The sequence below is a fragment of the Capra hircus genome, chromosome 12, assembly GCF_001704415.2.
Source record: "Capra hircus breed San Clemente chromosome 12, ASM170441v1, whole genome shotgun sequence".
NCBI classification, from domain to species: domain Eukaryota; kingdom Metazoa; phylum Chordata; class Mammalia; order Artiodactyla; family Bovidae; genus Capra; species Capra hircus.
In genome coordinates this window covers 60,715,735-60,731,737 of record NC_030819.1, presented here as the reverse complement: position 1 = coordinate 60,731,737, position 16,003 = coordinate 60,715,735, and the positions used below count along the sequence as shown (strand labels likewise).

The following is a 16,003-nucleotide window of genomic DNA, read 5'->3' as shown; positions in this document are numbered from 1 at the left end:
GTTGACGCTCTAGTGTGGTTGTGAAGTATATCTTTCCTAGACTTTCTGATTTAAGAATATCAGAGCCATTCAAGGGTAAAGCAACATAAATGATTTAAAAATTGGAACATTTTCTTAAAAAGTAAGCTTGTGTGATTTGATAATGCTCTGACTTTTTAGTTTTAAAGATATAGATATTGAAACTATCCCAGCTGATAATTTCATTCTGACATGAGTTTAAAAGGTTAAGTTACTCTCTGAAGAAAGGTAATCTGGTTGCCTTTCACGGCAGCCTGCAAGCTCTGCAATCTGCATAGAGAGGGGCATTTGTCATCATTAGCTGAGCTGTGACAGCTGGCACCCAGGGTGTCCCAGAATCAAGGGGTGGCAGAGACACTCTTGGTTTAGGTTGCCATTAAGTGTAGCAGGTTTCTTGAGGATCAAGTATATTTTATGAAAAGCTCTGTAATGTAACTAACAACAGTGAACATATTTGGATTTTCCATAACATGGATAATACAATGATAGCATATAATTAGCAGGTTGCCTCTAGACAACAAGATGCCAGACTACAGGATGAATAAACATTTACTGCCTGCCACTTAGAGGGGGAGAATTGTTTCAGCACCCAAGTAGCTCCAGCAGAGTGGTTTTTTTTTTTTTTTTAAGGCTACATTAAGGTGATCAATTGATTAAGTATATTTAAGGAAACAGACTGAAGATAGAAAGGATACTTCTCAGACATGTTTTAAATTTGGTTGTAAACAATGCATAATGTCTTAGGAGTGAGCTCAAGTATACACACTCAATATACTACCCAACCTTTTGATAATATGAATATGAAAACTAAAATCATTTGCACAGATGAAATCCTCCAACTGTTGGAGGTATCTACAGTTGATAAAACATATTTAAAAATATTCCTCTGCAAAAGTTTAAAGCCAGAATCTTTTTACCAAATGAGTGCTATTAGCCACGGGTCTGAAACAGTTGTGGTTAATATACCTATAAAATAGTTTTCAAATTTTAACAGTTTATAAGCATGTTTGCTTCATACAGTGCAAAACATATAAAGCAAAAGCAAGTTTATATTAAGAAATAGGTTGATCAGATCTTTGAAAAATAAGAAGGCTACAATCCCTTTAAAAAATCATCAATGCTTGCAAACATAATCAATAACACTAGGTTTTATATTATTATGTAAACTAGTTTTCTACAAATAAAACTAATTTTTGTGTTAATGTAAAATCTATGCAAATACATGCAGTCATTTATCAGGAAAGCTGACAAGCATTCCATATTGGAGGGGGAAATGAAACTGCCTCAAGAATAGAGGCAATTAATTATTTCTGTATTTTTTCTTCTTCTGTCTTGAGGCACAAAAGTTATCCATCCAGTTAAAACAGCAAATGAAATAAAGAGATTTTTTTTTTATTTAAACACATATGGCTTTTGCCTGCAATACTGATCACCACAAGGTCTACAGATGCCCGTGGCTAAATTGTACACTGGCAGATGCACACAGGGGAAAACTGTGGTAATGCAGCGTGGAAAGCAAAACAAATGAAAAACTGAATTTGCTAGTAAAAGGGGGAGACAAACCAACAACAAAAACAACAACAACAACAACAAACCCAAACCCCCAAATCAAAAATCCCACATTTTTCCTCCCAGTGAGTTATTTGTTTATCAAATACAGGTTCACGTTGCAAAAAAAAAAAAAAAAAAAAAGTGACCTTGGTCTGTTGCAAAAAAGTGAAAACAGTTTTAAGTAAGTGAAGGCGTTTTTCTGTATACACATGCAGATGATGTATGTGAGGGACTGTATGGGAGGGACTGAGGAATATATTTTTATTTATATGGACAGGATGACTAGTAATGTTTAAACTTCTCAATTTCACAATTAAAAGTGTATGACATTCAAAACTGCCACAGTATATATGACTGGATAAATACCAGTCATATATACTGGTTGGACCCTTTAGTTATTATTACTTTAAAAATCCATTTAGCTGCAATCTCCTAAGGTATTATTGAAAACTATAAGGGTTATTACAGAATAATCTTGTGGATGTGATATTAAATCCTGGTGGCGACAAGAATCCTACATTTAGAGGCTGTTTCCTTTTAACAGGTTAACATAAAAATGTATAGAAGGCAATTCAACCTTTTACTATCTGAAACACTGTGTGTGTGTGTGTGTGTGTGTGTGTGCATGTGTGTGTACATACAGCCTGCATGCACAGGCTATTTTGCAAACCATAAAAAGAGCGTACTTCCTAAAAATGGTTTAAGATTATTAAGAAAGCAATAACTTCTTTCTTAATAGGCCTGTAAGCATGCATAACATTAAAATTCCTATTGTAATTGCCAAATTAAAATAGAAAACAGAAACCATTTAAATAATTTTATATCTTGGGGGTAGAAAGAGAAGACTAGTTGTACTATTCCAAGTTGTAAAAGAGCAAAATACTTGAGAGGGCATCAGTATCAATGAAGATGTTGGTACTATTACAATTTAAGAATTCTTTGTTTGGAATATTTATAACTATTTAAATTTAAATGACAATGTATATTTACACAAAATTAGGATTCGAAGCATATGTTCCAAGAATATGTATATATTAATGAATATTAGCTCTAATAAACTCTTTGGCATCATCTCCCACCATCAAGGGAGGATTAATTTACTGAAAATGTAAGGTAATACACAATGCAAATGTTGAGAGATTTATTTCTCCAAAGACATAAAGCTAGTAATGTTACAAATATTGCTAACTTATATGAGGAACTTAATATGCATTTTGATGTGTAAACTGTAAACTATACTCCTAAATCTAATATATATATTCTTTGTGAGCATAACAAATATTACCAGTACCTCTGAAAATGAATCCTTTACTAACCATTTAATGTCACATTGTAAAATTAAACAACTTTCGTGTAAAATAAAAACTGTTAACTTATTGCCTGTATATCTGAAATAGCATTTTATATTTTGAGTCTATTTTGGGGCTTTCTGATTAAAACTGGTCTTAAAATAGAATCATGATTAAGATAATAAGTTCTAGGGGAATAACTAAAGGTGTTTATAGTCTAAAGTTTTTTGATATAAAACTAAAACACCCAGATACTTATAAATGAATCATAAAATTTACAAATAAAAAAAAATTAAGGGCATGAGGCAACTTCTTGTGTCCATGGAAATGTTCTACGTGCCAGATGTTATACAACTCTATACATTTGTCAGAACTCATAGACTGGAACATTCATATTGAAAAAGCATAGACTAGAACAGTACATACGCAAAATATACATAATAAACCTGACTTTCATAATAAAAATGATTTCCCACAAAAATAAAATAATAATGCTATAACTTTTTCCAGCAGATTCACAAGTTTTTATCAGAGACACGATGTCTTACAAGTTCTTTATGCTCTTCATGTTTTTGTTTGATCTAGATGTTTAGATAAAACAAACATATTGAGATTAAAAAGTAGTAATAACTTATCAGTACCTTTGACTTGACATTTTTGACAAATCACATGGAAAAATTGTGCTTTCATGAAAATAGTACTCGGAGTACTAAATAATAGTAATAGTACAGATAGGTATACTAAAATGTGTATTATTAGTATCATGAAAGCAATTATACAGAAGTGGAAATTAAACATTATTTAGGTGTTCTACTCTCAGAAAATGGTTATAATCTGTATCAGTATGTAAAGTTATCCAAGAAATTGCTATTCATAAACTGATTTCCTGTTTTTGCTATAAAGTATTTATTTTATTGGATATATGTGAAAAAAGGTAATAGGTTTTATTAATATAATTATTCCTTTAAATTATTACTCCAGTTACTGATCATTAAAAAAAAAAATCCTAGTTTAGAAGAACTGCTTTGCTAATTAAGAAATAAGCTCCAAAATTGTAAATTAATAATAGAAAATGTTACTTCAGACAGGCAGTCACTATAAGTTGATTATCTACATCCTGTATTCTAGTCTCAAGGTTACGTAGAATGTTTTCAGTGGCTAATCACATACAGTCTGGGACAGTAATGAGAGCTATGCAATCCTGGATGACCCACTACAGATGGACAGATTAACAGATGCTAATCACATCTGATTCCATTGTTTTCTCAAAGTGCAATAAAACTGTACTGTACTAAGAGTACTAAGGATACAGTCATATGCACAAATGTCTATAGATCCATGTTAGTGATGGTCTAAGGAATACCTAATTTTCATATATTCATATGGAGAAGAATCACAGGAGTCCACCAATGTCACAATATGTTTACAATATCCAAATTAAAAACATAAGTTGAAATCTAGCAAAATGAATTTAAATTTTACAGTTTATAAAGATAATGGTGACTTTCTAAAGGGTCAATGCGGAACTGGAATGTTGGAATACTCCATAATACTCATCAATAAATGATTGATTAACCTCACTACCCTTAAATGTTTGCAAACAGTTAGAGATCACAATTCATTGTGAACCATAAGAAAATCTTTTGGTTGATAACCCTGCCCCTTAAATTTGTTAGTTTACAGATACAACTTAAAATATCCTGCATCTCTGTGTCTACATTCAAAATAAGTGAGGAAACTGAGACAATGATCTGAATAACCAAGGCTTAAATTTATTTTTTCTACCAAAAGAAAGGTTTGGCCACAGTTCTCCAGAATCACTCAAATCTGCAAATGTAGCAGTGGTGATGATTCTGGTAAAGCACACTTCCAATTTCTATTTTTAATCTCAAAATTACTTTCAACATTTATTAAGACCAATAACAAAATTTCTACGCAACAAAGTAGCAAAAAAAAAAAAAAGTACTCCATGCTACCATTGTGACTGTATCATCATGTACTAGGGGGATGAAGAAAACTGAGGCAACAGTCTAGAATATTCAAGTGAAGAATTAAAAAAATAATTTTTAAACGTAATCACAATTATCAAGATACTCTGGTTAAAGAAAAATAGGGTCTAAATTGTGCCAACAATGATCTCAATTCTCTGCTCTCCTTTGCCATAGATGATATTAAAATATGAGATAATTATTTTAAGAACTCACTGAAACTTTTGAAGCTTTCAAGCTATTCTGTTTCAAGTATTCTTATAAAAGGAGTCACAATACAAAGAAAGGTATAGATGCACCATCAAATTACATCACCAGAAAAACTCTCTCTATTTTTATTTAATGTGACATATAAAGAAAACCCCACACAAATATCTCTCTTTAATTTCTCCAGTGTAAAAAAAGAAATATATTGTGTCTGGCAGAATGAAACAGATGAAATAGCCTAGGTGCATTTTAAAAATAGAGGAGGTGGGTTCCGGGGTGGGGTGGTGGGGGCAGGGGAAGACATCAGATGTGTACAATGAGCTTTCAAAACCACTCCAGCAGTAGGGATAAATAATTTAATAAACTCAACTTCATATTCTTTTTATCTCCCCAGTGTAATAAGCACATATTAAAAAAATAGAACTTTATATTCGTGAATACTTGTGAGTAGAATAGCAGCCAGCAGATAATGAAAAAACAGAACAGTATCTTTAACATGTGTGTGCATAACCTCTAACTAACAGATACATTTTTCCAGATGAAAGGTCACAATTGCTTAAATTTATGAACATGTAATTCATATTTAAATTAGGATTAAAAAAAACACAGAAACCCTGCATTCCTACATTTCTCAACATAATAGAGTTTTTCTTTAATCTAATGGGGTGTCTCTTTGCCCATTATTTTGTGTGTCCCATATAAGTTATGTAGGTTTACAGAAGGGAGAATAAGTTACTTAGGAAATACCACTTCAGAAAAAAGTTATTTCACCACTGTTATTTTGAATGCTTGGAAGTGGTAAGGATCACAATATTTAATTATTTTATATTCATTAACAGTCTTACAATTTTTGATAATCGTGTGCTTGTGATTTTCTCCATTTTTTAAAAATGATAGAACATTCTAATTCAAAGCCACCTAGTGAACTAGGTGCATGGAAATGGAAAAGTCAAGTTGGTTAGACCTTAAAATCCCAAATACCATTCAAATATGAGCATCTCAAACAATCATTAAATCCTGAGATTCTTGGGTTCTTTTCTTCAATTAGGTCAGTTTTCTTCAATTATCATTCTATTATTAGCTCTTGTCAAAGATGTCTGCACGGCATATCAATGAAAACAATTAAGCATTTATATCCTGAAGCACTGGACACACACAAGCTTTCATTCTAATACTAACTGCTATGATTATGTTCATAGTAAAAAAAAATTATACAAGACTGGTGTCATTAGAGCGGTTTTATGAACTTTTCACAAGTAAATAAAATTGATTTTAAGCTATTTCCGTGCATTACACAACCACAGAAAATAACCAATTTCATAGGTCAAATGATATTTTATAAAAATTACTTTAAAATTGTTAAATACGTCGTTCTCACAAATCAGACATCTCCAAAGCCCAGCTGAAAATCAGCAGAATTACACAGAAGCGTACTCTATATTTTAAGTTCCTCTCAATAGGTCATTTCAATTAAAAAAAAAGGTGGGGGGGGGGATAGAAAGCACACTCCTCAGAATAGTTTAATTTTCCCTTCAACAATGAGAGGTGTTTGAGATCACTGAAAGGATCAGCTACAGAAGGCAATTCATTTCACGTGTTCAGTGTAACAGAAAATCACGGTGTTGCAGCAACAAGCAATACTTGCGCGGGAGTATTATTCTAGGACGCCCAGTTCACCCGCGGTGATGAGAGCGGGTGGGTGAATCCTATGTTATGTAAATCACTGTCAGCTCCCAGCGTGAAGGGTGCTGAAGGAAGCAGCTCAGAAAACACGGTCCCAGCGTCCTTGAAGCCCAAAGACTTCACTTCCCGGGAACACTCTAGGACTAACGAGTTTCTTAGTCCTTTTCTCACCATCCATTTTTCTTCTTCAAAGTGCAAATCGTTAGTGAAAAGGCCTTGCTTACACCAATTAGTTTGCACAAAGTGCTTTGGCGTTTAGCTCCGCTTTAACCCAATTAAGCCGCACAGTGAGCCCCGAAGATGCGCCACCTGCGCGCCTGGCTCCAGCGCTACCGCCCGGCGCGCCTCGAGTCCTTCGAGTCCGACCCACCCGGACGGCCGCCGCAGCGGTCCCCCGAACGGCCTCGGGGCCTCCGCATCCCAGGGTGCCTGACGTCTTCGACAACTGGGGCATTTGCAGGTGGTCCAAGAAAACAAGGGACACTCTGACCTGAACCCAAGGGAGAGCGCTCTGGGCGCAAGGGCCCGGGGACCAGAAAGCGCGGGCTCGGCCGCGACCACACGTGCGCCCGGGCGGCGGCGGGGCGCGTGGGCAGAACACTTGGCCTGCAGCAGACGTGGAGAAACCCAGGACCCTTAGTAAGGTTTTCACATACCACATTAGCGCGCACACACAAAATCTATGAGACATGGAGCAGATAGAGGAAAGAAGGATAGTCAGGGAGCATAGGGCCGCGGGACCGGCAGGGAGCACGCGGGACCTGCACTGGGTGGGGACAGAGGTGGCTTCCACCAGGGACCACCGGCACATCTTCGTCGTCGTGGCCGCAAGTTCCCCGGCGGTGACTTGCCTCCTCTTCCTTCTCTTCCAACTGCCAAAAGGTAGCAGTGCGTTCACCCGCATCGCTGCCAAAGTAGGGAGGGGCTGGCGGTTACACCCAATCCCTGTTCCTAAGGGGGTGCAAGGTTCTTGGGGAACAGAGTAGGTGGATGCCTTGGGCCCCGAATCTAATACACTATTTTAAGCTAAATCGGAATCTACCACGCTTGGATAACAAAAAATTATGATGCTGTACCTGTGCAAAGAAGAAAGAAAGGGGGAAAAAAAAATTCAAAGGCTTGAGTAGAAAGTGGGAGCCCTGAACAAGATCTTGTTAGAAGTGGCTCTGAAAGAAAGTGCCTACAAACCTGTTCCAGGAATTATAGCATTTTGCTGGAAACAGTCTTAATTTGAAAGAGACAGCATCTAAATTCAAGGTAGGGTGTTAAAAATCTGCCTAGGTTTAAAAACAACTACAGAACCCCTAAGTAGTATTTCTTCCACTTCCTGTACATCAAGCACACAGCTGGTACCAGCAGGGGAAAAAAAAAAGCTCTACATAAATCCATTTTGCCCTCCTTTTTTAGATTCCCAAATTTAAAAATATTGATTTCTTTCAAAGTTTTTAAAAAATGATATGTAAATTTTAAAATCCCAGGTGACTGCAAATTAATTTTCTTTAAAAATCTTAACCATTTCCCTTAATCAAGTCAATGCAATATTATAAAATAGAAGTCTACTGTCAGATGACCACTAAAGATCCTTAGGAGAGAACATATACCCTAAATTAATACATCTGTAAATAAGACAGAAAGCCCGAACATGCAAATTTTCAGGATAGGTATCTGCCCCTAGGTCTTATCTCCATGACCTCTCCTGAACTGTCATGTATTCAAACACAGTTCATTATGAACTCACATTAAGATAATCTCTCAATCTCAGAGAGAGTTTTATTTCACAGATATGTCTGCCAGTGCATACGAAAAGTTAGTGTCTTCGTTATAATGGTGGGCAAGTCTACCAAAGTACAAAGAGGACTGCAGATGGGGGGAGGGGTGTACTAAACATTTTTTAAACATCCCAGCTTAAACTGGAGTAGACAACATCTAACAGCAATCATTTTCAGATTCCTTTCAACAACTGCAAATGAGAGAAACATAGGTAAAACACTGCATAACATTAAAAAAAATCATTCTAGTATGGGAACATCCAGAAAATTACACTGGTATCAGTCCATCCAAAATCAGCCTGCATATACACTGAAGAGCAAACTCCCAACCTGCATTCAAAAAGACCTCCAGGATTAACACCGGTTAATTATCTCACTCTAAATGCAAGTTAGTGACTTTTGTTTTAGAAAACCCCATCTAATTCACCAATTGATGGATGACCATTAGTACACCTGTATTTGCATTTCGTCGGTTAAAAAGACAAGCAGGGTTTTTCAGCACAGAAGAGAACCACTTTGCCAAGTCTTTTCAAAACGTCAATATGCTTCAATTAATACCAAAGCTGAGAGATTCCTCCTGATTTCCAAAACTGTCTAGGTGGCCTGGGTGGTTTTCTGCCCAGCAGCAGCCTCCTACCTTTAGTTTGTGTGCCTATATCCAAGAGGGGGGATTAATTAGCCGGGCTGGAGCTGACGGAGGCTGTCGTGACGAGCCCAGTGGCGATTGGCCGCCAGCCTGCCTGGCCCTGCCTTTATAATTTCCACATGAGTGCATCTGGGCTCTTAAGACAAACCAACAGCAGCTTCTTCTGACATATACACAGACGCACACTCACCCCCGACGCACACTCAGCACACTTTTCCTCCATCCGATTCACAGCCCGGCACACACCATGATCACGGGCAAGCGTAAATAAATACGGAAAGGGTTGATTATTTTGACTACTGGAAGAGCTTTGCTGGGTCTCGCCGCAACTTTTGTTTTTATAACTGAGGTGATCTCTGCACGCGTTTCTCTCACACAAGGAAGGATTCTTTAAAAGAGGAAGAGAGACGGAGAGAGAGAGAGAGAGAAGGGGTGGGGGGAGAACAACCTTTCACTTTAAGACCGGCTGGGCTCAAAGATAAAAGGCAGGGGAGAACAGCGCGAGGGATTCCCCGGCCGCCGCCGCACTTCGGAGAGACGCTTCTGGTACAGTTCCGAGCGCCGCGGCCCGTTTCTCCACCGAAGTTGGCTCCAGCTCTAGCAGCCGCGTTGGATCCCACAGCTTACTGCGAGACTCCGGTGTACAACCCGGATCTCTGCCCCAACATGATAGCGGCCCAGGCCAAGCTGGTTTACCATCTGAATAAATACTACAACGAAAAATGCCAAGCCAGGAAAGCTGCCATTGCCAAAACTATCCGGGAAGTCTGCAAAGTAGTTTCCGACGTCCTGAAGGAGGTGGAGGTGCAGGAGCCCCGGTTCATCAGCTCTCTCAACGAGATGGACAATCGCTACGAGGGCCTCGAGGTCATCTCCCCCACCGAATTCGAAGTGGTGCTTTACCTTAACCAGATGGGGGTGTTCAACTTTGTGGACGACGGCTCGCTGCCCGGCTGCGCCGTGCTCAAGTTGAGCGACGGCCGCAAGAGGAGCATGTCCCTCTGGGTGGAATTCATTACTGCCTCCGGCTACCTCTCGGCGCGCAAAATCCGGTCCAGGTTTCAGACGCTGGTGGCTCAGGCGGTAGACAAGTGTAGCTACAGGGATGTGGTAAAGATGGTGGCGGACACCAGCGAAGTGAAACTGAGGATCCGAGACAGGTACGTGGTGCAGATCACCCCGGCTTTTAAGTGCACCGGGATCTGGCCCAGGAGTGCTGCCCACTGGCCACTTCCCCACATCCCCTGGCCGGGACCCAACCGGGTGGCGGAGGTCAAAGCGGAAGGGTTCAATCTCTTGTCCAAGGAGTGCCACTCCCTGGCCGGCAAGCAGAGCTCGGCCGAGAGCGACGCCTGGGTGCTGCAGTTCGCGGAAGCGGAGAACAGACTGCAGATGGGGGGCTGCAGGAAGAAATGCCTCTCCATCCTCAAAACCTTGCGGGATCGTCACCTGGAACTGCCGGGCCAGCCCCTCAACAACTACCACATGAAGACTCTGGTTTCCTACGAGTGCGAGAAGCATCCCCGGGAGTCGGACTGGGACGAGTCCTGCCTGGGCGATAGGCTGAACGGGATTTTGCTGCAACTCATCTCCTGCCTGCAGTGCCGGCGGTGTCCTCACTACTTCCTACCGAACTTAGATCTGTTTCAAGGCAAACCTCACTCGGCTCTAGAGAACGCTGCCAAACAAACGTGGCGACTGGCGAGGGAGATCCTGACCAACCCGAAAAGTTTGGAGAAACTTTAGAGGACAATTTTAATCGAGAGCCGAAATGTGATTATACTATTCATTCTTAAAAGTTCTCATGCAGTGTAAACTTCCTGTTCGATTCCTATCTAATATTCCACTCGGCAGTGCAAACAATCTCTTCCTTCAAAAGGAGTGCTAAGGCAACCGCTTAAGGCATCATCTCACCCACCCCTCCAAGGGGAGAAAAGGTAGGGAGAGCAGATAGAGAACACCCCAAACCCACAAGTATTAGAAGACTTCTTTACAAAGGATTTCCTATCGCCCTTCAAAAGTACACAGGAACACCCGGAAAACAGCCTGGCTGTAACGCAAGACCGCAGTGAACGCTGCCTATCAGAGGATTATAGCAATCTTGGCTGTGAGTAAACATGATTTGGATATGCCATCTGAAGGAAAGTGTAATGTATATTTTGATTTGTAACAAATATTGTGAGCTCACATTGTCTTTGAAAGTGTGGATGTTGGTGTTTTGTGATTTGGTGAACAAAAGTCAAATTGGCATTTTGGATACTTCCAGACATTTTCCACTAACAAAGATATAATTTAAAGGTAGATTTCCTCCTGGTACTTTTATCTGTCTTTAAAAGTGTCTGAACTTTAAAAAGTTTACATGTTGTTTCAAATATATTGCTTGTTCTATTTCTAACATTCCATAAATATACTTGAAATGTTATTTAAATATATTCAAAGAAATTTGAATTCAGCTTATATAATAACGCTTGAATATCTGAATTATATATTTGAAAAATGCACTTGAAATACACTGGATAATTACTTTTGTGATTTAGATTTTAATTTCTGTTGCTGGTTTTTATTTAATTAGAAGCTAATAAATGAAGTAAAATAAAACTTGTTGTGTCTCACTTTAAATTGTTTTCCTGTCAAAAGATGTAATGCTTCAATTTGAAAACTGAACCACTTGAATATTTTAAACATTTTGAGAAATATGCTAATGAAATAATTAAAAATAAAACCTTAAAACTGGCAAAAAGCTCTTTTTGTATAGTTACACAATATAATGATCTAGTGTTAGCTTCTGACTTACTTATAAGACTATTGTATTTGACAACAGAAATAATTTAGATCTACCTTTGAAAGCGTGCTCTTTTGGGTTAATTATTTATGTAGAATTTTTGACACTATAAGGATGAACTATGTCATGACAGTCATGGTTGCTGAGTTAAAAATCAGACAAACTCTGAGAAAAATGAACTTAACAAAGTCCTAATAAAACTTTTGATATTTGTATATGAAAACTTTGCTAATAAAATGAAGGTAATTTCTGACCTAATATATGTCAAACCTTATTTTATGCAGTAAGGGTTCCACTGGCAGGATAAATTAATCAGAAATCCAAAATTACCATTTATTTCATAGAGTAAGCCAATGATAAAAGCATAAAGACAAACTTTAAATGATTTAAAATCAAATGCACTACATTCAAACTCATTTCCAAAATTATATTGTTTTGGAGCTAGAAATAAAAGAAGTCCTGTGATTATCATCCAGAGTATTTTAAGAGTCAGCAAGTCAGGGAGGGGCTAATCACCTATGGGCCTTGGTTAGTTAATTCAGGTGGAGGTAAATTTGAGACTTTTAATTGCTAGTCCACAAATAGCATTTTATAATGTTTTACTTCTATATATAAATTAAACACAAACAATAAAGTTTTGGATCTTTGGGAGCATTTGTTTTTTGCTATTTGAGAACAATTGCCTCTGAAAAATACTTTAAAGGCAGATTTTTGTAAAATGATGCTTGTTTATCTAGCATGGCTTATGTTCTTGAATTGATAGCCTCAGGAAAAAAAACTTTACAAATGGCAGAGTAACATAAAAGTTAAAACAACAATGAAACTGATTTCAGAAGAAACTTCAGAGGTATAGAGCTGCTGAATACTCAGGTTTTAAGTTTTACAAAATAAAATATAATAAACAAATACTTATGTATTTCAAATCATCCAAATATATGTTGTCCAGCACTACAACCACAGAAGACCTCATCTTTAAACATCTGAGCACAATACATACTATGTACACAGATTTTAAAGCAACGCTTCTCAGAGAATCAATTTCTCTTCTTAAATTCACATATAAAACTCATTCTTATTTCAGGAGATGAAAACTGGATGTAATAATGGAGATGAATTTATATCTAAATGCCCCTCCACAGTTTTCTTACAATCTTTTAATAAACAGTGATTCATACTTCAATGTATACTTTTGGAAATTAAAAGTGACCTTAGTAAGAAATTCCATGAGCCCTTTCCCAGTCTTCCCAGAGAATCTGAGATGCTGTACCCCAGGGACTTGGGAGCAACTGGCTTCACTACCAAATTTGCCCAAATGCACACAAAGGCACTAGCACACAGAGACTGTTAAAATGTAATAACAGGATTTAAGATGGTTACTATATTCTCCAATCCCATAAAATAGAGCAAGTGTTATTTCATTCATTTCATTTTCTATGAGGAGGATGGGAATGTGCTCCCCTCCCCCACTGTCATTTAAAACCAAGCAAAATTGAAAACCACTTCCTGCCTGCCACAAAGCCACCAGTACAGCACACGGAATCATTTTAACTCACTTTTGTGTCGATCTTCTTGAAGGCAGGATCATCCTCATCTACCTCGAAGTAGATTTCCGTCGTGGTGATGGAGAGAGTTCCCTTGGCCACTACCACAGGAGCGATGAGCTGGGCAGGAGTGCTGAGAACCACTGGACCTGAAAGAAGAAGGCACCAGAGGAGTCAGGCTGTGCCTCTTTGCCCCTTGTCTGCTCCCTCTCCGAAGGGCACCTCAGGTTTTTAAACATGCACTGAAAAAAAGTGTCTATATTATGCGGCAAGCTCCTTTCATGTGAGATAGGTCTGCTTAGTTGTTACACATTACCTTATAATAACCAGACTGGAGATAAATAATTCTACAAAAACCCAAGAGGTCACAAAATCGAATAAGTGACCCTCAGCAAGCAAGTCTGCAACCTCTGCCTAGAAATCCTACATAATTAGTGGGGCGCTGACATTAACCAACTTAAAGGTGCAGAATGACTCTCTAAGGCCCTGATTCTCCATTGAGCACGCACAGGCTTTCCGTTCGGAAGAGACGCTCTGGGCAGTCAGCACAGTCCCCAAAGACCAGCCAACGTGTAAATCCCGTCCACTGGGCAGCAGCGGCCCCCCAGGATGGGCGGGAGGATGTGAAGAGGTACAGGGTCTAATATGTAAATCCCACTGCACTAACGGGTTTGCATCTTGCAGGAAGGTATCCCCACGCGCAGAGCACATCGATACACTCGCAAAACGCGGACGTTAAATACATTGTTTATGCAGAAAAGCAGGAAAATTGTAGCAGTTATTTTTTTCTCACCTGGAATAAGCCAAACATTATGAAACTGTAAGACGACTGAACAAAACGATTCTCAGAAGAGCGTCTGCAAAGTGCCCTTTCTCAACTTTGGGGACTAGAGAAACTAAGCTTCAGTAAAGAGATTTTTAGAAAGTGTGCCTACAAGGTGCTTACTTCCAATTCCTTCCATCTGAGTTAAAATCTAAAATTAAAAATCTCACGTATTAGAATATTAATTCAAAGAGGGAGGGGGTTACTTAACTGCCCCTTTAAGATTCCCCGTAGAGCGGGGACATTCTTCGCTCCCCTCAAGTCTGTACTTAAAATATACACTTAGAAAAAAAAATGTATTTTTCGTTATTCTGTAGCCAGGGCTCATTATATTCCTTTATATCCCCGCAACACCTCACCCCCAACCCGCCCTCTCCAGTACACATTTAGAGAAGTCACAGTAACAGTAGGGGAAAGGAATGAAAAGGTAGGTCCCCTGCGGCCGCTCAGGCCCGGGCCCCTCGCGAGCGGCGGCTCCTCGCGGGGAGACCCGTTCGCACCGCCGGAACAGGGGCGAGCAGGCCGGGCCTGGTCCCTGTCCGAGCGCGGGGACCGCGGTGGAGCCCACGACTCCAGGGAGCGGTACACGCCGAGTTCACGACCGTCCTGCACAAAGCCGGGCATTTCTGCTACAGGAGGACCAGGGAGGAATCGGCCGGCTGTCGCGCTTAAAGGGCGGGGGGGGGTGGGGTTGGGGGGGTGACTGTGGGGCAAACTGGGTGTCAGCCTGCATCCCGGTCGGGACCGCCCGCCCGGGGCGGGCTCACGAGGAGCCCCTGCTTTCACTCTGCTGCTTCCCAGCCCCTTCGAGCCCGCAGCCGGGGAGCCTGCCCGGCCCCGAGGCGCGCCGACTCCCGGCGCGGGTCTCGGGCGGGCAGCTTCCGCTGGGGCCGAGCGGAGTCGGGGGTCCGCCTTGGCTCCATAAGGTTTTTCTTTCCAAAGGGCGAGGCGGTCGATCTGAAGCGCCACTTTAAAGGCTCATCAATCTTAATCTAGGTTGCTCAAGTAATTATGCCCGAATCTCTTGTACGATTACAAGTGGATTTGGGTTTCTATTCCCCAGGCCCTCCTTTGTGTTTATTGGAGGGTCTGCGCGCGCGCTCCTCAGAAGCCCCCCGCGCTCCGGCCGGTTCGAACCGCTCCCTTAACCCTTAAGCCGCCGTGTCGCTCGTTTGGCGGCCACTCTTCGTACTTCTCTTCGGTAGAAATCTGGGAGGTTTACTCTTGACTGGGGCGAGATGAGAAAGGTGACCTGATTCACATCGGACACAGTGTCTTCCTACGCATCCTTGGGCCTTGATGAACCCTCAGCAAAGTCCTCATTCTAAACACGGAAAGCTACTGATCTCTGGTTTCATAGAATAGTCTGGTGTTTGGAGACGATGAATGGTCAAAAACATTAAAAATGGCGAACTGCTTCGTCCTCTTAAAAAACAATTTAACATATCCAAACAAATTGGAAAAAAGGTAAAAATCATGATACCCGTTATTAAAACCACAGAAACTGATTGACCGAAATACAAGGTATTATGAATTTTAAGTACACAATTCTGTGAACTTTTAACGGGGAACACATTTCCGCTACCTGTTTCTCTGCCTTTCTGAAAGGCGACTGCATTTCCTTTTGATTTTACTCCAAACGCGTTCTACTGAATTGGAATTTTTTTTTCTGGGGGCGGGGGGGGGGGGCGACGGTTATAAAAGGG

The 16,003-nt window shown here is 40.0% G+C and overlaps 2 protein-coding genes across 9 annotated transcripts in view; one reads left to right on the top strand and one right to left on the bottom strand.

Annotated features, from left to right (window-relative positions):
* The window catches only part of NBEA (neurobeachin), a 667,995-nt gene that overhangs the window by 206,895 nt on the left and 445,097 nt on the right, over positions 1-16,003 (bottom strand). For all 8 annotated transcript variants that reach the window (XM_018056646.1, XM_018056648.1, XM_018056650.1 and 5 more), the window contains one exon: positions 13,487-13,623. In XM_018056646.1, the coding sequence (XP_017912135.1) occupies positions 13,487-13,623 (137 nt within the window). The remainder of the gene's footprint in view (positions 1-13,486; positions 13,624-16,003) is intronic.
* On the top strand, positions 9,042-11,749 carry MAB21L1 (mab-21 like 1). Its single transcript, XM_005687518.3, has one exon. It carries the CDS (start codon positions 9,818-9,820, stop codon positions 10,895-10,897), a length of 1,080 nt encoding a protein of 359 aa, XP_005687575.1. The 5' UTR covers positions 9,042-9,817; the 3' UTR covers positions 10,898-11,749.